This window comes from Toxotes jaculatrix, chromosome 2, assembly GCF_017976425.1.
Source record: "Toxotes jaculatrix isolate fToxJac2 chromosome 2, fToxJac2.pri, whole genome shotgun sequence".
Lineage (NCBI taxonomy): Eukaryota > Metazoa > Chordata > Actinopteri > Toxotidae > Toxotes > Toxotes jaculatrix.
The window spans coordinates 18996824-19019703 of record NC_054395.1 but is presented as its reverse complement, the minus strand read 5'-3'; the positions used below and the strand labels follow the sequence as shown (position 1 = coordinate 19019703).

Below are 22880 nucleotides of genomic sequence, written 5' to 3'. Positions count from 1 at the left end.
TCTTTGTGTACTTTTCTACAAGTACTTCAATGAACTTTTAAGTGTCAGTTTATTAAAAAAAATGAAACAAAACAAAACAAAACACAATGATAGCATGGTAAACTCACATTCAGAACGACTGTTCTCAAGCTGTACAGTACGCATCACCACAATCACACAATCCATCAGAAAGAGCAAGAAAAGAAAATTATCCATGTAGGAAATTCTATATGTGTGTCTAAGCACAATCATCTCTCACAAACAGTCCTTTTTATTTTCTCCAATGTCAATGTATACATCTGTGGAGACTCCACAGGCCTCCTGGTGATCAGTCTGACAGTCAGCGACTGGTATGTTCTGCCATTTCTGTGTCCGAGCTGAGGCTGAGCTCGGCTATGTGATACAGGGCGGGATCAGGGTGTGGGGAGATCTGCGACTGGCTGGTGTGAGCATTCCTGTCTCGTGACTGGACAATCGCTTGGCGCAGACAGGTGATCCACTGCTGCTTGCTGAAGGAGTCATTGGCCTGCAGACTGTAAGGGTGAGCTTTGGAGCGCCCTCTGCTGCTCACACGGAAACAGTTCTTCACTAAGAGATGAGAGAGACAGAGAGGGGAAGGAGCGAAATATAATGCAATCAAGGTTGTGGGTTTCACTTCAACTAATGGAGTGGCGTGGCACGGATTTCTCTTAATCTAGCGGCTTAATTGTAACCTAAATTTAACTCTTTTATCCCCCTCTTCACCAAGCAAACATGAAACAGGAAGTGTAAATAACCCTGAAATAAAATACACAGGTCTGTATGAAATGATAAAGTATTTGAAGCACACGTTTGATGACTTGCTGCTCTTCTCTCTTTGTAAATTAAATATTTGAGGGGATCAGACAACTCTTCAGACAAAACAAGCCATTTGACAATATTAGCTTGAGCTATAGAAACATGAGGTACTGAGACATTTTTTACTTTTATTTATAGATTAATCCATTAACTAAACACATGCAACCACAGGCTAATGAAAATAATTGTTAGTTGCAGCCCTACAGCACCGCCTTCCTAATTTAGCAACTAATACAACATGCATAAGGTATCTATATGTATGTGTTACCTTTATCATTTCCACCAGTGAAGGCTCCTCTGAAGGTGCCCCCTCCACTAGCCTCTCCATCTGGGATCTCCTCCAGATTTATCAAGGCATTGGGCAGAGGTTGTCTGTACACATGGAACACATGACTTCCCTCTCCGGGTCTGGTCAGCACCAAAGCCAGCTCAAACAGGAATACGTGCAGACGCTGACAGAGGAGACAGACACATATAAAGTGAGTGATATGGCCTTATAAGGATATTTACCACTGTATTAAAATGTATGTTAGCCTATTGTTCAGATATTACGGTAACATCTTTATAAGGATGACCATATAAAAAAATTTGCATTTTTATAAATTACATCTGAGCAATGTTGTAATCAAAATATCAAGGAGATGATACAGAGTGCACTTTCAAAATAAAGGTTAATGCAACACGTCTGTGAGGGGCCTAAGGGCTGTAAGAATATACATCCACCCTGACAACAAATCAAAACCAGAAGAGTTCAACACAAAAATGGAGAGTCGCTACCTGGCCCTTGTTGTTCTTGAGCTCTCCATGGCAGTAGAGGAAGCGGGACTGCTGGATCTCTGGTAGCCTCTGGCTCTCTTCGAGGTAGGTAAGACCCCGCCTGTAGAACTGACACTCAGCCTCCCCCGTCTTCTTGTTCACCTCCGCCACAATGCTCTGGATGAGCTCCAACTGAGCAGAGCAAAGTGTTACACAGCATCCGCAACCTCAACTGAGACACTATAGTGTTGAAATGGGAATTCTGGGCTGGAGTTAAATAGGATACCACTCTCACAATACTTGCAAAATACTAGCAAAATGTGTGTGAATTACACATGTAGTAATATGTAAACCTTAAATGTCTACAGAAAGAGGCAGACTATCTCCTCAACAGCAACAGATTTTTTTCATTTATAATTACTTGAGTGTTCTTTGGTATAAAGTAATTACAAGTTTATGAATACAACTATTGTCAAGTTATTAATAGCACATCAAAGGACCACTGCTTGGTGAAGTTCATGTTTCATAAAACAGTTATCTCTTGCTGCCATGTGGAGGTGCCACTGTGCAGATGGCAGATTTATATGTCTGCATGTTCCCACACCTATAATCTGGAAAAAGAACAGTGGGTACACTGCTCTGTTTAAGCCACTACCTAAAAGCCTAAATGTAAAACATTTATTTGATACTGATTGATATTTGATATTGCACACACATATAATAACAGTTTTAGGATTTAATGATTTGGATTTATATGTTATAATCTAGAGAGTCAGACAGACAAATGTCAGTGTTCATGCTCCATCAAAATCAGGTCCACCTAAAGCAGCAGACTCTGCACACTTCTTGCATAAAGTGCCAGTGTGGATATAAATTACAGATCCTGAGTGAGGTTTGTTATAGCCACGGAAACAAGCGAAATCTGAACTGTCCATCTTGTGCATTTCATCGTCTCCCGTCTCTGTGCCCTCGGACATTTCGCAGCATCTAACACCAAAGTCTGCAAGTCCAGAGGATGGACATTTTGACTCAGCAATCAATTGTCATTATTATTATTATTATTATTATTATTATTATTATTATTATTATTATTATTATTATTATTATGATTATGATTATGATTATGATTATCCTTCACGTGTGTATGCATGTGTACGTGAATGTGTAGCACACTAACTCACAGCATCAGGCAGTGTGTCCTCATCAGGGTGCTCTGGCGGTGTGCACTTCTGTATCTCTTTCAGCAAAAGGGGGTATTTGACCAAACGGCTTCGAGGGAGATCCAGGAAATTCCACAGGTCCAGCTTCCTGCTGAATGAAGACTCCTGACACAGGCGCAGGAAGTGCTCCACTCTCTTCTCATGCTTTTTCTGGTCCAGAAGAGCTTTGGCCCCCACTTGGTTACAGCAATATGTAACATAGGCCTCCAAGCAAGGGAACTGCAGAGAGGAATAGTGAGGGTGGGGGGTGGATGGAGCAATGAGGCAAGAAATTTCAAGTCAGATCAAAGCAGAGATGTACACAGACTGAACTCTGTGACTCCAGATAGAGAGGAACATAATAGAGGAAATACAGGAACTGGAAAGAGTGAAGGTGGATTGTGCCATTTTCTCTTCTTCTCTTCTCTCTGTGGTTTCCATGGAGATACTCACCCAGTCCATGAGAGTAGGCCCCACCTCTCCGACTGTCTTCTCTGATCCCCTCAGCCGCTCAAGACGACTCAGAAGATCTGATGTGAAATGAAAAACAGAATATTCAGAAAGAAATTCGTACTGACTTTTGAGAGCTGGATGTTAACACTGCTCGAAAACAGATACAGAAATATCAGACTAAACTCATCAAACTTTCAGTGCCTAAAAAAGAAACGACATCTGTTGTGTAGTTCACATGTAACCACAAGTGAATCAATGAACACTCTCCCTGTGTGGCTTTACACACTTGATTTTGGGGCTGGGCAATGTTATTAAAATTAATATCACAATATAAACCACAAGACTTCCAAAATTAATATATTGCACACAGTCAACACATGGCAAAGGTGTGTAAACTCACAAATAAAATATTGTTCAAAGCAGCGAATTGTGTTCCACTATTACCCAGTTGTATAATGTTTTAACCACCCCCCCCCCCCAAAAAAAATATTTATGAGCGATATATATACATTTAATAAAGGACTATGAACACATGCATTGTAGCTATAAGCTGATACAAAGTCTTTTAAGTGTTTACTTTTTACAATAGAGTATTGAACTTAAATTCCTGTTTGCTTTGAACAATTAATTTGGTCAGAATTCTGTGAAGAGAGAACGTGAATAATATAGATATGATAGATAGATATGATTCCACTGAAACTCAACAACTGACAATGACTAATTTTTGTGCAGCTAAACCTGCCTTACACCTTACCAGGAAATGAGGAGGTATGCTGATGCATGGGTGGAAATCGAGATAAGAGGAGAGAGAGTGCAAAAGCAGAGAGATGATTTACCTTCATGTAGAGGAATGAGAGAGTCCAGAGTACCAAAGATCTGCCCAAGCTCACTCTCTGTCATGATGTCCAACTTCAGCATGGGCTCATAGTACACCTGGCAGCACACACAGGGCAGGAGGCCAAGGTGAAGAGAGAACCAAGTGAGGTACAGAAACAGGAGTATGAAGGTGTGAGAAGTTGGAATGACTGGTTACAATGTAGAGAAGTTCAAATATATTCAATGGTTTCTACTCAGGTGGAGGCGTTTGGTGGACAAGTACCTTCTTAACCAGACTGAGGTCCTCAATAAGTTGTCTCTCCCCCTGAGTCAGCTCGTAGATCACCTACAGGGGGGACCCAAAACCGGTCAGCATTTTTAAGACAACAGGACAACTGGTTGCATCTGTGGACACCAGTGTGTGAATGCAAACACACACTTGCACAAGGTTTAAAACACAGCTAGACTGAGTTTTCACAGCTGATTGTTCAATTAAGGAAGTTGAGCCTCCAGTGCCAACTCACATCCTCTTTCATAATCCCCGTGTAGAGCTGCTTCACAGAAATGAGGAGTACTCACTAATAAACCCGCCCACGCTGCAACCACAGCCCCACAGCTTGACCCACATACCCTCAAATAAGCACATAGCTTTATATTACACACACAAATAGAGACTTTAGTTAGTGCAGATGAACTTAACACAGCCCACTGCCCCTGTGCACCTCTTGACGTTTGATCTCCTTTGCTGTGAGGTCATGACTCTCCACGGTGTCACTCCAGCATTGGCTGTTGCGCCGGCGTGGAAATGACGAGGCCTTTGTGCGTGTGCGCAGGGGAGCCGGGGTCAAAGGTCGAGCTTCTGTGCGAAAACTAATGGACCGCTGTGAAAAGAGCAGAGTATGCGATTGTCTACATGCACAAGCGATTGGTTGTTCATTTCATATAACAACAGGAATTTGTGTTTGTGCACTGTTACCGAAATGGACTGTCCGATGCGTTTCAGAGCAGGGGTCTTCACTGGGGTTATGACACCTGTTAGGCTGTTGGACTTTGACACAGGTTTGACCCTTTTATTACTGGGCTCCTAAAATGAAATCAATAATAAAACTTGTATGAAATGTGTAAAACTGCTCCACAAGCATATCTGGGTGGATCATTCATCAAACTGTTGCTGGCTACACATTAGAAGACTTTTAAAAAAAAAAAAAAAAAACTGAACACACATCTGGCACCTGCATAAGAGGAACACCTCACCTCTGAATCCTTCATGTGGTCGGACGTCATTTCATCCTCCTCTTCTTCCTCTTCATTCTGATAAAACAGAACAGGTAACATAACAGAATAAATTAGGGGGGAAGAGAGGAAAGAGAGATATCGAGAGGGGTGAGATATTACACGGTGCAGATCTCTCATTTCCTGTGTGACTCTTTCAAAGAGGAAGAAGGTTGAAACTGTGCCTCTGTAGTAAAATACAAGATGTCTGCCTGTTTTTGCCACACTAACCACATCAGCTGTGTAGTTAATGCTGTAACAAAGTGAGACATATCTGTGCATGACAACGGTCACAAAAAGGATGAGAGAAAAACAGGAAAACTGTTTGGAAGTGTAAAATCACGGTGGCTGAAATGTGACAAGATGTGATATTAAAACATGCAAAGGTCTGTGAATTCAGAGTGGGTCTGTGGCTGCACAGCAGAACACAGTGTTCACATCTCTCATCGGCTCTGCAACCAGCATTGTGGTCGCAAAGGTAAGGTTGACTAACTTCCGCTAGTTACAGAGAAACACAGAGACGCAAGGAGATGAAGAAGAGGCACTGCAACACACACTTATCACATATCAAATAAGACAAAATACTCACTTCTGTGATTCTGATCACAGGTTCAGGAGCTGGGTCTTGTTTTCTCTTCTTCTAAAAGCAGAAATTTATTTGAAAATGAGTTTCTTGGTTTTTAGGAGAGTGCCAAGATATAGGTTTCAGGCAGGAGAAAGGAGGTGAAATAAAAAAGATGGATGGTGTAACATACCCCAGCATGGTCACAGAAGAGGGAGTGCGTCTCTCCTGGCGGTGACCTAAAAAGGGCAAAACTGTTAATGAGCACAAAGCAAACATCCACACACACAGTTATGTTATTTTACTTTAAATAAAAAAAAAAAAAAAACACCTTGAGTAGCTGAATGGGATCTTAGAAACCAGTGACTGAAGCGACTGATTTGTCAGATTTTCATTTTATTTTTGTGACTCAGGATATATAAATGTACATCATTGATTACAGAAGTTTCGAATTTTGTTCCAATCATTTTCAGCGAGTACTGGACAGTGATAACAAAGAGCTGAATTTTAGCACCATGGTGTCAGCTGTGTAACAACTTCAAATACCATTCCTGCCTCCTACACTGTAAAGCATATTATGTTTGTGTGTTGATCCCAGTCAGTTCTCAGCATTAATAGACAGTACGTGGCACCCTAGGGTGGAAACAGTTAGTGATAATTTAAAAGGTATCATACCAGGAAGTCCTTGTTTTACCAGTCTCCTCCACTTCCATCTTTTGTCTTCAATGCATCTTCACAGAATCGTGCCACGGTCTCAAAACGAGAAACGTTGAAAAATAATCCAAATTTAGTTTTTACTCTGTTTCAATAATGTACGGTTTGTTCGCAGAGAGCTTGTCAGCGTTACATGCGCTTCTTCCTCCTCACTTTCTTCCTCATCTCAGACGCAACCACATCCTTTCGGGTTGCACATACTCATGTATCCGCTCTTCTCAGGGAGGAGGGTTCAAAACACTGCTTTAAACTTATTTCTTAAACCTGACAATTAATGGAGCTTTTAACAATACTTTGCAGACTAGAGCACCTGACTGAACACATTAAAATATTCTGTATGACAAGAGGAAGTGACAGCAAATTTTTAACTCATTTACTACTCAACAAATGTCCTTTTGAATGAACTAATGATCTATGGACACTAGGTCAATAGGTACATTAGCACAGCAAGAGCTAGAAATAGATGATTACTTGAATCCTGTTAAAAACCCTCCATCTTCTCATTGCGGGTTTTCATTGTAAGTTCACAGGTAGGCGTTTAGCTGATTCAGGCCATGCTTCCCGGATATGTGTTATTGTGAAACTTCTGAAGAGCCTGAAGCAGGTCAGACAGGAAAAACACATCTATAGCTAACTCTTGTTAGTGTTAAACCAGATATGACAGATTTACTTAGCAATATAATTAAATTTTTACCTAAACAGCCTAACAAAAACTCAAATAATCACACAAATTCAGAAATGTTTTTACATGTTTATTCACTATCACACTAAGTGCTCGCATTTCAAGATACATCTCATTGCCTTGCTCTTACACTGTAATTTCATTTGGAGTTAACAAAGTAGAAAGAAGACAGTTTATGATCTACAAGGTGTGTGCGCCAAAAATTTTGTCCACTCCCTTACCCCCCCTCCCCACCCAAAAAAAATAAAATAGAAAATAACAAAACACATGAAATATAAAGAGAATAAAGAGAAAACTGATGTCATGTGCAAGAGCCCCTCCAAAGCCACAGAGCGCTGGATGAGGTGGGTGTAGGGGCGCTTCAAACCAGCAAGGGTTCCTGTTCTGCTGGAGTGATATTATTTTCCAGTCAGGAGAGGCTGTTGACTCGGGTTTAACTGTGCCTTCAGGCGCCTCTGCTGTTTAAAATCCAGGGTCTCAGGTAGAATTAAGGGCAGTGATATGACCTTAGGGCAAAGTGGATTCTCAATAAATGTGTCACTACTCGGGGGATTCTTAGTTGAATTTCCTTTACTTAATGAGGTGCATCTTTGAAGAAAAAACAGTAATGTGGGACCAGGTCTTTGAAACAGGGGTTGGAGGAGGAACAAGAGCAAGTAGAGCAGAGGGGAGACAGTCGGCTGAATTTAAAAAAAAAATAATCATCCCTCCTTTAGTGCTGAAGGCTAGTGAGAGTGTGAGGATGTTTCAGAGGGACACTAGTTGGGCTATGGAGTACCAAGAGAACACTAAGGCTTAGCATTAAACTGAGCAGAGAAGTTCTGCTACTGAGAAACATCAGGAGGTCCAGTATACATGCTCCCTTCCTCCAGTGACACCCCTGTTCCCACAGCCGAGCAACAACTGGGTCCCTAACACACATACAGGTATCCTTAAGTCAGCTTACTGGGGCTATGTACACTCAGGCACAGGTTTACACAAACCACAGGCCTAAAAAAAAACTGATTGATCCAATAGAGCTGACCTGGATCAACCCACCCACCCCCAATTCCCCACCTCAAATCCTTGCTTAGAACACCCACCCCCTGTCTCCCCCCTGCAATCCCCACCCTCCTCTGTGGGTGGGTTCAGTGTGGAGCTCAGCGGATGGTGTATCTGACATAGGGCACTTCCACATCCTCGTCTGACAGGTCGTTACAGCATAGCTCAAACACCAGGGCCTTCACGTGCTTGCCCAGCTTCTTTTTGGACACCTTAGTCACAATCTCTGTCATCCTACAGGACACACGCAGAAGAATAGAGTTATGGCAATGGATAAAACACTCGCTCACATTTTATGTGCCTCATGAAAGTAGAGTACTCACGGCAGGTCCAGTCTCTCTTTGAGTTTGGCAGCAGGCATGAAGAAGGAATAGAGCATGGACACTCCCTGAGAAAGCATGGTGATCTCCAACTTATGCTCATTCTAATGACCAAACAGAAGAAAGATGGGATTTTGTTAATTGTCAGCCAGAAACAACACAGTGGCAAACTGAAGAGATGAGCTGACGAGAACGTACTTTAAAGTAGTCCAAGAACTGCCGGAGTGTCATCTCCTCCCCATTGGGCTGCAAACCTGTGACCTCAAAGCGATCCCACAACGTCCAATCAATTTCATAGTACTGCAAAAAAAAAAAAAATGATGAGGAGTGGGGAATGTGAGATGAAGATGTCACAAACACATGATGCTTTTTGATCAAACAGCAGCTACTGATTGCTGTTTGTTGCTAAAATAAAAAAAAAAGAGACAAGTCATTAAAAAATAAACACTTTTGAAAACATAATTATTCTCCTCAGCACACACTGATCCCATCAGCGTGAGAAGGTGAGTTGAACTCACTTGCACCCAGGCAGACACACTGCATCTGCCTGGTGCATCAGTATTAGCATGGCTGGATCATCATCGGAGCTAAAGACATCTAGTGAGTCTGTACGGTTAGCCTTTTGTAGAGGACGCTTGGCAACTGGAGAATTAATGGAAACATTTTCCCACAGTGGGGACACATTGTACAGTCCACCATAATTTTGAATTTCTAAAAAGCTCAAAACGAGCAGGTGCCTACCTTGTGTTTGGGAGCAGCAATGGGTTCAGAGAAGGCAAAGAAAGGCAGGGCCAAGTTCATGAAGCCATTTTTGTACGTCTCCAGCTTCTTGTGACCCTGGACAATCTTGATGAGCTCCAGACACACCAGGCCCACCACTGCAGCTGTGGTAGTGGCAATGGCAGGTATGATCTTGCCAGCTATCAGTTTGCTCTGTATTGGATGGAGATGAATAGAAGAGCAATTAAGAAAAGGAACTTCATTATTATTTTAAGAGTTAACTTAGCAGTAGCAGTAAAACAACACATCAGTAAAACAAATGAGAAAATACAATATTGAACTTTTTTAGTGGCTTGAAAGCTCTCTTGCCATTTTAGTTGTGTAATTTTTTCCAAGTAAATTTCTGATTTTCAGGAACAGATCTAGAGCAGTTGCCATGAGGGGTCACGAGTCTGCAGGTTGGTTTTGTTTTTTGTTTTTTTCCATCACAACACAATGCCATGACTAAAACATGATCTACATAATGTGTGCCCCACCTTGTGCCTGTCTGTAGGGGGAATGTCATAGTTCTCTGCTCTCAGGTTGGATGCTGCCACAATGAAGTCCATGTGGAAGTTGGTGTCATCATCCTGTTAGCACATCCCAGTCACACAAACAGTACCACAATTAGTGCAGGGTGAGGTTAAACAGAGGGACAGTGGCAGACTTTCAGTGATAGTATAGACATTTAGATATTTAAAGAAGAAAAGATGGCGTACCTTCTCAAAGTCAATGGGGCAGAGTTTGAACTGGGAAGACTCAGGGGAAGGCAGCTGGGTCTTTAGCTCCTCCAGTCTGGAGTCATCTATACACCCAGAGATTTGTGGTTACATTTTTCTCAAAGTATTCACAATGAGCCCCCCTCCCAATTCTTTCACATAAACACAAGGCAAAAAAAAAAAAAAAAAAAACAGATTTCGTGACCTTGAATGTTTTGTTGCAAATGTAGAGATTTGTGGGTCTTACCGACAGAGGAATTGCTATTCTGCAGCTCCTGATCAGAAACGTGGATTTTAACACCTGAACGAGGGGTAAAGGGTGGCACTTTAACCTCCTGCAAGATCTTGACTACACCTGCACGATCAGTGCTGCCTTGCAGGCCGTATGTCTGAGCAAACAGGTTGGCTGCTGCCACTACATAATCCATGTGCAGCTCCTATAAGGGGAAGAAGTTCTGTCATTACTTTGAGACTGGACTGATTAGTTAAGAGTAGATAATGCTTCAAGTAGGAAATAGGCAAACATAGCTCCTTAAGAATGGATACTTACATTGCTGGTGCTGAATTCTAGGGGGTGAGGACATCTCTTTGGGCCAGACCAGAAGGGGGCACCAGAGCTGGTGAGCTGAAATACAGGTGACAAATTTATGCTTTACAGATACTAACATGCAAACCTCTTTTACAAAAAAAAAAAAAAAAGCTTGGGCTCTTTGAACATTGTCTTCAATAGACAAACAACAGTAAGGAAATGACAGGAAATGGGGGGAGAGATGCCAGACGCAAAGCGGTTGTGGTTCATGGTCTGTACTTTAACCTCTGTGTAACCAGGGCGCCCCCTACTCATGCATTACATTTGCATCATCTCTGAAACAAAATTGAGCTCTGATTCTATCAACCACACTTTACAAGGGGGCTGGTGCCAATCCCAGACTGACAAAAGGTTAGAGACCATTCACAACAGATCAGTCTAGTCTATGGCAGGCCTGAAGCCATGTTCATTACATTGTGTTGTACAATTTCACAGAAAATTACAAAACTCTACATAGGGTTGTGTGCATTAGTCCAGGAGATTCTAATACAGTGTGACGAATGCAGGAGTCATGAAATCAACTTAATTCTATGAGGAATGAGAACAGCTTCACTGCAGCTCAATCAAACAGAAGCAATCAGAATGTAGTGGTCATAGACCCAATCTCCTCTGTCCAACACCTACTTGTTTCATTGTTATGTATTTAAACTCCAAGAACAATGCTTACTCATTGCTAAGTAATGAATGCAGCTTCATCACCATGTAACTATACATCACTCACAAACAGCTGCACTGAAATGGACTGAATGGTTGTCAAGATGTTATGGGAACAGAAATTCGATAAGCTGAAACTGAATAAAGCTCAATGTGTACCTGATCTGGAGGGAAGTTGTGCAGTAGCTGGCGGATGTTGTTGCTGTACTGGCACTGCCAGTGATTGCGTGCCCAGGCTACACAGTCAGCCCAGCTGTGGGGGCAGTCTGTGACGAGACTTTTGTAAACAGCGTCCAGCACCTCCGCAGGCTGAGCTCCGGGAAGCTTCAGGGTACGCTCCATGAACTTAGGATCTCTGCAAGAACAATGATCACAAACATCATGAGCTGCTGACAAAAGTAAGTCTAGTGTCTCTCGGCTCATTAATGCAAAGAGAACTTGTTCTGTCAGTGTTGACAAACATACATTAGGATGACAAAGAAGGCAACTTACGTGAGGTACTGCATGGCATTCTCTGGTGGCTGTTTGAATAGTCCCTCGAACTCATCACGGGCCCACTGAACAGAGGAAGATATTGACAACAGATTAACAATACACTCAATTCATCAAATCAGAAACACAGTGTGTGTGAGACCTAAAACTGTTCATTCAGAGTGAAGTAGTGGCATCACTTAGGGCTGAAAAATTAAATAAAATGACTAATTTCTCCATTTAATCATATTTTGACAATTTTCATAGAGATACTGCCGCATTGAGTTGTCATGTCTGAATGAATGACTAAGTAAATTTTTACCAGAAGCTGTTACCGCATGAGATCTTCAATAATCATACATAAAACATGAGCTCTAGCAAAATACCTAAGAACAGATTTGACCCAGTGCAAAACACAGCAAAACAGAATGCTGTCATAATTATTGCAATTAAAAAAAAAAAAAAAAAAAAAAATCACCACTCACTCCTCTGCCTGTGTTTAGCATACGTGCAAACGTGTGCCTATGTGCGTCTACTGACCTGCAGTGTATGTTCAATGGCATTTGGGAAGTTCTTCAGTGTACAGATGGGGATGGACTTCTCCGGTGGGTCTTGGCTAGAGCTGTATGACTCTGTGAGGAAGGGAATCACGACCTGGACATTGCCTTTGGTACCCAGAGTACCAGACTCCAGTAAGGGCTTACGGTAGTACACACACCTCCGATCCATGTACATACCTGCACATTGGGCAAACATGCAAAGGAGGACCACAGCTCAAATACAGAGGGCACGGAAAAGAAAATATATGGTTTTATTTCCGTTTTTTTCAGCAAGTAAAAAACACTGTTGAAAAGATTTAAAATAACTGAAACTTCTGTGTCCCTTACGTGCGTCAACATTGTCCAGTGCATTAGCCACTCCATCAAGGCTCTCAAAGAAGTCGTCGTCGTAGATTCTCTCTGTGTCGGGGCCCACTCTGTTCTGGTGACCTGTGATCCTGATGGAAGGGTTCATCTGCTTCACTGCTGCTGCTGCCGTGTCACTCTTCATTTTCTGTTATCACACATTCACACAAATTAATAAAAATGACCTTTTCACTTTCCAGTCAAATACCAGTGTAGCAGCTGAGTGGTGATTAATATAGTGGTCATACTTGTTGATTACTTGACTGAGTCTATTATTTACACAAAAACACTCAACATATCTGTGCATGGCGCCATCATTAAGGGCATTTCAACAATAATTATGGCCCACAGCACGTCTGTCAGTTGTGGGTTCCTCCAACCACAATTTTTTTAAAACATAATGTCAGCCATGAATAAAGTGAGGCAAACAAATGTTGTGTAGCAATAATAGTGTTCCAGTACCAATGTGTACTTTGAAAGGTCAGTGCATTTCATTCATCACTACATTAAATAACCAATACTCTAATACATCAAGAACGGGCCATTATAGCCCCAGGCATCCTGTGCCCCCCATCTAATGCTGTACCATTACATCATCCATCAGCAGCGGTTACATTAAGAGCACTCAGGATCAGTTACAATGAACAGGAAATCCATATGTAGCGCTGCTGGGAAAATATCAAATTCAATCAATAAATGGCCGACTTGTATTCACTACCTCCTTCATATCCACCAACAACACAGGGGTGAGCAGAGATGATGATACTGACCGTAACGTCCGAGGGTCTGAAGAGGAACTGTCTGTTGAGGTTGGACTTCTCTATGGTGTCCATGTCTGTCACAATGACCTCACCCTCTCCGCCAGCCAGGCCAATCATGGCAAAGTTTTTCAACAGCTCACAGCCAATGGCACCAGCTCCAACCTGGAATAATTAGAGGTCACTCAGTGAGTAAAGCTGTCTAAGTTCACTGCAAAGACACCATCAATCACCATCCATTTACACTACTCTGTAGAGACATTCAAGTACTCTATTATGTGTCACTCAATTCCAGATAAATGAAATTTTTATGGACATTGTCTTGATATTTGCTGTCTTGAGGGGAGACAAAATAATTTAGGCATGTGTTATAAACAGACTTCAAAAAGGGTCAGAGTGGTGACATTCTATACTTCTCCTATTGTGAACAAACATGATTAAAAGACCAAAACCAAGATGTGTTGATATATCTCTTAAGACTTTTCAACTTCCCTCAGCCTTAAGCCTATTGTTTTTACTTAAGACAAATCTTCAAAAGGCGTATGTATTTATATATATTTAACTTTTAGACCAAGTATATACAAAAATAAATGACAGCTACAAGCCTCCATCCTGATACAATCACCAACAAAAATTAAAACCAGGCTGCTGCCAAAGAAATATAATTTTTTTAAAAATGCTAAGAGTTTTTGTAAAACAGATGAGTACAAGAATAATGTGTTCTATCAGGTTTTGGCAAAACAGGAAATTCTTCTTAACGGGATCAAATCTGCTACTTTTGTGTGATTTGTTGACAATAAGAATAGAGAATATCACCAGACTTGTCCTTTAAACCTCCCTTAGCAACAGGATGCCAGAAGAGGTGTTGGAAAGTTTTCCCATTGGCCAACTCACCAGGAAGTAGCGCTGTTTGGCAAGCATATCCTGCAGCTTGGTGCCAAACACTGCAATCTGCCCATCGTATCGACTGTTCCTCTGGGAGAAAAGGAAGGCAGAAAAACAGGTTTAACACCATCGTTTATCGCCCTCATGCAACTGTCTTCAGCATCAGCGTGTGTGAATTGCTATGAACACCTACTGGGGCACACTCTTCCTCTGTGAGCATAACTCCTTCCTCTTCAGCCAGGCACTCCAGGGCATCAAAGTACAGCCACTGCATTATTGGCATAAACTTTCCTGTACATGCCTAAAGAACAGAGAACACGTTAAAAAAAACAACAATAAAATAAAGAAGCATTCGTGACAGACTGAATTGATTAGCTTTGAGCAAGTTAGTATAGTACAGGTCCAAACATGTCTAATCATAGATAAGAGTAAAATCACACTAATCTTGATAACCGATTTCCTTGACTTACACAGCAGTATACCAAAAGATGACTGTAAGCATACAAAAATGCATAATCACAGCAGATATTGATAGGACTGGGCCATCAGGTTCAATTTACACACAGCACGCCACTGACCTTCATCACTTCCTGTGCAGCCAGTCCCCCAATGAAGGCATTGACAGGGGCCAGATCACCAGCACCAACAAATGACATCTTTTTGATAAGAGCTTCATCCAACTGCTCCACTTTGGCAGATCCCGTCTGGGCAGAGTTCACCTCCTTGGCCAATGTCAACAGCTCATCACCATCAGCCTGAAACACACACAGCTCAGCATGTTAGAAAAAAAAAAAGACTGACTTGGAGGACTGTATCCTGCACAATATTTTAAGCTGAATTCTACCGTGATTGTACTTTCTGTATGTAATAATAGAGGCTCATTTCATTCAAAGAGCCCACATTACTTAATAACACCAGCTTTCCAAATAAGTGTAATAACAATCAAAAAAGTAATATTAAGTAACTTCAAGCCAGTGTGATATTCCCACTGACAGTATTTTCACTATCATGAATGATATTCACCTGGTTCCAAGGTGCAGGAAGGTGGCTGTGTTTCTTCTGGAAGGCGTGGATAGCCTGGAAGCCCACATGCAGCTGCCCTGGACGGTCGAACTTGGCAAAGTCTGTCATCACGAACTCTGGCTCAGCCATGGAGGAAGAGATGGATTTCTGCAAAAGGAAACATGTGAGATAGTGAGGGGAGAGCTGGATTTTTCCACTGGTCACAGCAACAGCAAATAATGTGATAAGTTTAGACATTGTTGTTTTGGTGATCAGTGACAATAACGGGGAAAGAAACAGAGAAAAAGAGGTTTGCACTCCACACATTTATAATGGTGTGGAAAATGGCAAAATATGTCACTTACAAAAGAGATCTTCTTGGGCATCTTGACCTGGGAGACGATTCCTCCTCGTACATAATCTGTAAAGCCAGCTGTGTCACAGATGCTGAAGGTGTAGGGACCTGAACAGAGCAAGTTGTGTCAGTTTGGAACAGCCATAATCAGACTAAACAAAATGTGTCTTTTTCTTAAATGGAACGGGTCTTACCCAGAACTTTGATTTCCACTGGCTGGCAGCCATTGAGCTCTGTCATACCCTGAACCTCTGTGAAGGTGACATAGTCCCCACTCTCAAAGCCATGACGAGCCTCATCCAGGCATGTCACAACCCCTGGATTGTCCTGGAAAAACCAAAAATAAGTCACTTTTTGTGTGAAAATAAAAGCTGTCTTGAAGCCTGACCTGATTCCTGAAAAGCGGCAACTGTTTTGAAAAACATTCACAGCAAGACTAACAGGACTGGCTGAGGACTAACCTTGGTGATCATGGAAATCATGGCACTCAGCGGCTGCTCCCCGTTGGTGTCGTACACAATCATCTCTTCACTAAAGTCACAGAAAAGCTGGCTACAAAACAGATCACATTATGCACATAAATGTTAGACAGTGACAAACACACAAATGGGTATACATTCCATGAGAAGCATTAAATAAACAGGAAGGGTCAAAATCTTACCCAAACAGACCACGTGTGTCTGCGATGATCAGCTTGATTCCTTTGCTGTGGCAGAACTCCCCCACATGCTGCTGCTCGTCAAGAGTTGAGTTAGTCAGCACTACCACCTAGGTTGCAAAAAGAGAATTTAAACACCAACTTTTCTTTCATGTCTGAAAGCTGAAAATGTGTGGGGTACAGGCTTCCACCCAAGTTATACCTGGAACTTGGTCAGGTAGTCTTCAGTGAGTGCTCCGGTGTAGGCGGTCACAGGAACGTAGTTATTGAGTTCAGCCAAACGGGGCTGGCTAACCTCTGCCCTGTTCTTCCCCAGATCCTCCTCCCGGAGATAAAACTGACCACACAAAACACACAAAAGGGAAGTCAGTAAAGTAGTAACTACCAATACCAGTGAATGAGTGCTAAATATGGCAATAAAAGCAGAATAGAGGCAATAACAGATTTCTGTTTTTGTCACTTCACTAATTTTTTTACAAGAGCAGTTGTCATGCAGGTCATTAGTAACAGTAAGTAACTGGCTATACTGAGATTCACTGCACACAACCATATATGTTCAGGAATATGACATTGTTTAGGAAAATGCAAATGTAAAACACTGTCTGGTTTATCCAGCTAGGAGATTTCTTGGAAAGCTCTTTGCACAGGTGTTATTAGACTGGAGGAAATGACAAATCAGGAAGAACAGATGGGATTTCAAATTTAGCCTAGTTTGGACAAGGTCTGAGCTCCAGTGGTTGATTAAAGGCAAATTCCCACAGAGGATGGATGACATGACAATTAAGTGACACAGGCTCTTTATTTCAGCTTGAATGAGAGAGGACACTGTGGCAAATGACAGTGGCTGAAATAGAAACGTTTGAGAGCACAAGGTTAAAGCCAGATTGGATGATAACAGATACAGCTGACACATGGCTCTAATAACAATCATACACTTCTCTAAGGTCACAAAAAAGGAAATCTCTGCTGAACCTCCTGACTGAACACCTGAGCAGTCTATTCACACATTTATTTGCCTGACCTTAAATAGACATCAGAATTCCAGGTCTCAGGCTGATATAGCAAAACAGCCTGTCCACTGTAACGGTGTTCTAAAACAGGCTTTAGCTCTACTATGATTATTAAGACCCAGGGGGAGGCCACCCACTGATAAATCTGGGTCAGCCCATGGTTAACATGGCTGGGGGTGGCGGCAGTACTCTTTTTGGATGGCAACAATACAACACAGCCAGTGACTCATAACAGAGCCACACTACACTTTGGAACTGGGCTCAAAGGCAGGCTCAAAGGCATCACCTATAAAGTACCATGACTGAGTGAACCAATGTCTGCATGAACAAATTGAAAAATAAATAAATACATAAATCGCTATACTACTGCAAAAGGGGAATATCCGTGCATGTTCCCCACCTGAGAGGAGAGGTCTCTCCATTCTGCAACTCCTTGGTCATGTACAGTGACACTTCTAACTCCTCCCAGGATGACATTCTTCGCAATCTCCACTCCAAGACCTCTCATACCAGAGATAAGGACATTGGAGTTCTGCATGCGCTTCATAGCATCATGGCCCAACACATATCTACAGAAGGAGAGAAAGTACCATCAGCACAACTATGCATTGTTTAACAACCAGTCCAATAAAAAAGTACTTTAAGTTTGGACTTCTACTGAGAGAAGACTTACAGTTGTCTGGAGTACAGGCCTTCATCGATCTCAGCATCATTGCCATTCTTAGCCATGCCCTAAGGAAAGACAGCAGGAGGTGCAATCAGTTTATGTTACAAGTTCTGTTCAAAGGTATACGGTGTATGTGTTGGCACTTACGTTGGCAGGTGTGTGGGACAGATCAGTTCTGACAGAGTTAGAGGAGGAGCAGTGGGATCCCGTCTTCGTCTCTGTTCCTGACAAGCGACGCTTCTTGGACAGCGGCGAGCTGGACATCTGTAAATCAACCAGCACCATTAGAACATCAAGCTGACCGATACTGTGGCTTCACATTTCCCCTTTACCAATTTATATGAATTCATTTACAGTGAATGACATGAAAGAATTTAAATTTTACAGCTTCAACAATTACATGTACGAAGCAACTGAAGGCAGGCTGGTGGCCACATGCATGCATTGCACTGAGAAGGCTTCAAAAGACAGATTAAAATTTAGATTCAAATGAGTGACAAATATATAATTCATCGCTATGGTCCCATTAAGACGAGTATTCAAGCTAAAGGCTACCTAATCCTCTTCATGTTGAAGAGAGAGGATTTCTAGTCTAGAGAGCAGCTGGGCTGGCTACAGGCCAAACGCAAATCTGCTAGAAAACGAACTGAGCCTAGGAAGAGACAAGAATAACAGCATTATCAGTCCTTTTCATGCTCAGAGACAGCGCTCGCTTGTTCATGTGCCTCTATTGTTTATTATACCAGTTTTTAAGGACCGCCAACATTCTTTCAACAAAAACAGCTGAATCATTAAAACTTCACTGCGGTAAAGTGAGCAATACCTCACGCTGCCTGGCAGGTGTGGACACAAGGATCACACTGTACCGGCTGAACTATCCTCGGTAATTACAATATAAAACGGATGCGTTTGTTAGAGATTATATTTTTTCAAATGACATCCAAGTATAATGTGATTAGCACAATTTTCTGGACAAAATCCGCCACTTCGGTAACTAAAATAGGCCGCAGTATCTGGAACACATTCCCACCGCTTGACGAACACGATCAGCCACAATTTCCGCATCCAATGCAGCTAACTTGACTGCGCCCCAAAAGTCAAACTTTACCGTTTTAAAACCTTTCTGCAACTACACACAATAAAGGGAGTTGGACCAACATTTTAACAGATAACGTTACAACCGGCACAAATAAAATTAACAGTTTAATGTTGCTGTTCGTCAAAAATGAAAATGAAGGCATCCGGAATGATACAGCAAAGCACTAAGCCCCCCCGTAAGTAGTGTTATTGCTAGTTCCTTTGCACAGCCTAATACATAACGTTAGCCGGCAATTGACCATTTTAACGCTTTCAGCGTGGAAGAAAGGTGAGTCAAATGTCAGTTAACACCACCAAGAGGAAACCGGTTAAGTAGGTTGGCACTAATCAGTTAAGTGATTTGGCAAGGGGACAGGGTCGGAACATTAATAACTTAGAGGCAAGAAAACACCGCTGTCAGTCTATTAGCCGCTCGGCCTAGGCCCGTCTTACCCCAGTGCGGAACACAACTTTACAAGCTAGCGGGTGTAGCTATATTGCAACCTGCTCGCAAATAACAGCAGCGGGTTTATTTTGACAGCTAGCTACCACAGCACCTACATTGATATGGTTTCATGTTTCAGCACCTAACAAAAAAAACAACAACATCTAACTTTACCGCTGTATGTGAGCATTTTTTGCGAATGAAAGACTAGCCATTACACTCGTGCCCCATTGATTTCTCTTTCCTTACCAATAATGCTTCTCGGTCCCTTCCCAATGCGAACCCGCTCCTCTCACGCAGTGTCTAGACGTCAGTATTAACGATGATTGTAAATTCGACGATTTGTACGAAGATAAGAAACGCGATGCGTGATTAGGGTGGTCTGCACTATATTGTCGAGTCACTATGTCGTTGAGCTGAGTCTCTCCTATGCAATTGCGTTGCTGGCTTTGCGACTGCAGACGGGAACAAAACCAAAATGGCAGATGGGGAGAAGGGGGCGGAGGAGCTGTGACGCATGGGCTGAAATATTCAACAGGAAAGGGTGGCTGGGAGCACGCTGCTCAGCCAGGCGCACAGTTCATTGGTTAGGAGGCTGAAGCCAGCGCACGCTCATCCCGCCCCTGCTACCAGAAGATGCATGCCATGTACATTACTGTACAATGAACTGCAGGACCTCCAGCAATACATGTACGAAACACCATGCAATTCTTCTAAAAACGCACACAATGCAAGAAAAGAGAGTCTAGACTACTGACTATTTAGTTATCCTTTCAAAATAAAGGCCCGTCTACCGGTGCAGAATGAAATCCATCAATAACAGCATCTTTGTTTCAGTGAGAAGTCGTTTCGTTGTGGAGGTAGGCTGCATATACAAAGCTTACACCAAGCGTGCCACAATGCATTTTCAAAAAAAATAACATCTTATGGTACAGCCCTATTGGATACATTCTCACTTCCAATAACAAACGGTGTATTGTGGTTTCCTCAGTCAGACAAAACATGACTTATTGAGTCTGATGGTGCTGCAATGATAATTAAGACAGGTACAACACTGGGTAGGCTACTTGCTAGCTATAGTGATGCTGAGCGTCTGGGCCCTCAGTCACATTGAGGTTAGGGGTGAGCATTCCTTGCAAAGGAGGAGTATTGGGGGAGGGGGTGCCTGGCAAATGACAAAGGCCCAGGAAAGAGTGGGCCGCATATTCTCGGGTTCACATGTCGAGGGGATCCCCATTCTCATCTCCGTAGAGCGAAGTGATAAAAAAAACAAAATTTTCCACCAGCCTATCGGAGCTGAAACGTATGAATACCAATGTCACGTTAACAGGCTGCCTAACTTGGCAAGCTAACAAGAGACACCATCCAATAATACGTTACTGGGGTAACATCGATTGTCGTGCAACCGTAACGTTAACCTAACAAAATACATCAATCGAGATGAAATATTCCCTGCATGTTCTAGGTTGCGTGATGCAAGTTAGCTAGTGACTGCCTCTCAACATAACGTCCACCTAATATTTGTAGCCAACTAGCTTTCCAGCTACTGTTAACGTTATTTATCACTGAATATTAACATAGCACTCTCGTGCACATAAAATGTGCAAATGCTAATTTCACTTTAACAGTTAGGTGACAGTGGTTTGTTAGCTACGGTTAGCCGAGACTGAGAGCTGAAATTGTTCAGATAGCCGACGGCAACAAACGTTAACGACTACCAATAACGCAGATCAAACGACTGCGTAGTTGTTAGCTTGTGTGCAGCTAGCTTTCAAGCTATCTAGCCACCCAACGACTTTTTCCTTCTTGTGCCGCTATGTTAGCTAAGTAGCTAACGCTAGCCAACTAGCTGGGGCTAACATTACGAAGATGAGAGCTTACACAAGTGTGCAGAACTTACCACATCCGATATTACTCGGCCTGATCTGTAGTATTAAAAACGGCTTGTATTTAAGCAAGAAACCTAACAAACAACGTGTCAATTCAACAGTGCCGTTGATTGCAAACTGAAAAGTGTGTCAGAGTGGCGGGCTCAGTGTGAGTTTTTCCGCTGGACGGCTGCCTGCCCGGCTGTTCCCGAACCGTTTCCCCTCACTCTATTTCAGTTGAAAGCCAAGCAAAGCAGCAACATGTGCACGTTACAGGCACAACCATCATTCCGGCCCAGAGGGTTCACCGATATGTCCCCCTGATTGAGTTATCATAATTACGTTCTTTTATTCAACTATAGTATTCAAAAACAGTGTCCATAGAGTAAAATGTATTGAATTCTACGCTACTGCATAATTTAATTGTATGTTACTTGTTTACAACGACGAATATTTTTTTCACCCCCGTGCCTTCGCGAGTATAGGCTAATCCAAAGTTCACGCAGGGCCAGATGGGACTTGTAGTCATGGCATGACGTTAGACTACCTTTGTGTAAATGATTGGATAGCGGTTCTTTCTTCGCTAGCACTGAAAAAGGATACGTGTACATCCATTTAGTTCTTAAAGTGTTGTCATCTCAGGTCCAAACACCTTTAACCAATAAAACAACTCAAGATCTAGCTTTTTTTTTTTTTACTTTTATTGAAAGACTTGCAAACAGAGCACAGTTTACATAGGGACAGAATAGTGGATGTCTAGACTTATTGAGGAGAAAAGCACAGAACCTGGTATTACATAGATCCAAAAGCAGAATGAAATTCAAAAAGACTTTTTACATGATAAAAAGGAGCAAATATAGACAGCACTGTCCAACTAACAGTACCAAATAAATGAGTTGACAAAACAAATGTTCTACGTAAGATTCTTGGAGAACTTTGGGAAAAGAAGATGAAATGCATGTGTGTGTTATTGCAAAGCCTTTATACAACATTTTGCATCTAAATATTTTTCCCCAGCTCTCCAACAGGTGTGGAGCAACTCACAAGACTTCTGAGTGACAGTTCAAGTTGAAGTACACTAATAAAACAAATTTTAATCTCCAGCAGCCAATGGACAGGCTTGATCAGTTCGATTACACACACATCTGTACAACTGTGCAACTGCAAGCTTGTGATTTTGCAGCCTCACTACATAAGGAATAGCTACATGAATAAAAAGGAATGAAAAATAATGATATAATAGTGAAATGGGATGAACTGATTTGAAAAAAGTAAATGTTAGTTTGGATGTGAGGAAGTTCACAACATGTGAGTAGACAAAGAGCTAGGAACCCATTTTTTGGATGTATTTACAGTTTGTAGGGGATAATGCAATTTAAAACACTTGTTAGCTCTCACTATTAGCTGAGAATTGTACCACACTGTTT

General features: G+C 42.1%; 2 protein-coding genes and 1 non-coding gene across 5 annotated transcripts; all 3 read right to left on the bottom strand.

Moving 5' to 3' along the window:
- Positions 1 to 32: 32 nt before the first annotated feature.
- arhgef3l (Rho guanine nucleotide exchange factor (GEF) 3, like) lies at positions 33 to 6768 on the bottom strand. Its single transcript, XM_041050145.1, has 13 exons — positions 6550 to 6768; positions 6068 to 6113; positions 5902 to 5952; positions 5295 to 5351; positions 5017 to 5124; positions 4763 to 4921; positions 4324 to 4386; positions 4061 to 4157; positions 3225 to 3301; positions 2754 to 3011; positions 1594 to 1764; positions 1085 to 1268; positions 33 to 567 (listed from the first exon to the last, which is right to left on the bottom strand). Exons 1-13 carry the CDS (start codon positions 6585 to 6587, stop codon positions 320 to 322), a joined length of 1557 nt encoding a protein of 518 aa, XP_040906079.1. The 5' UTR covers positions 6588 to 6768; the 3' UTR covers positions 33 to 319.
- A 559-nt stretch (positions 6769 to 7327) lies between these two features.
- On the bottom strand, positions 7328 to 21670 carry uba1 (ubiquitin-like modifier activating enzyme 1). Of its 3 annotated transcripts, none has more exons than XM_041049886.1 (26): positions 21486 to 21670; positions 18211 to 18327; positions 18070 to 18128; positions 17797 to 17965; positions 16589 to 16723; positions 16390 to 16496; positions 16190 to 16280; positions 15923 to 16055; positions 15739 to 15836; positions 15395 to 15541; positions 14950 to 15126; positions 14565 to 14672; positions 14381 to 14461; positions 13499 to 13651; positions 12711 to 12876; positions 12364 to 12560; positions 11845 to 11909; positions 11512 to 11707; positions 10660 to 10734; positions 10357 to 10546; positions 10110 to 10195; positions 9888 to 9980; positions 9373 to 9564; positions 8830 to 8931; positions 8635 to 8735; positions 7328 to 8545 (listed from the first exon to the last, which is right to left on the bottom strand). In XM_041049886.1, exons 2-26 carry the CDS (start codon positions 18325 to 18327, stop codon positions 8410 to 8412), a joined length of 3174 nt encoding a protein of 1057 aa, XP_040905820.1. In that variant the 5' UTR covers positions 21486 to 21670; the 3' UTR covers positions 7328 to 8409. The 3 variants fall into 3 exon arrangements, with proteins under 3 accessions (XP_040905820.1, XP_040905812.1, XP_040905829.1); XM_041049878.1 differs by lacking the exon at positions 21486 to 21670 and adding an exon at positions 19835 to 20062; XM_041049895.1 differs by lacking the exons at positions 7328 to 8545; positions 8635 to 8735; positions 8830 to 8931; positions 9373 to 9564; positions 21486 to 21670 and adding an exon at positions 19835 to 20065 and having other exon boundaries at positions 9929 to 10027; positions 10058 to 10195.
- On the bottom strand, positions 9117 to 9218 carry LOC121177346. Its single transcript, XR_005893225.1, has one exon. It is a non-coding gene; the product is annotated as a small nucleolar RNA U6-53/MBII-28 (small nucleolar RNA).
- Positions 21671 to 22880: the final 1210 nt, after the last annotated feature.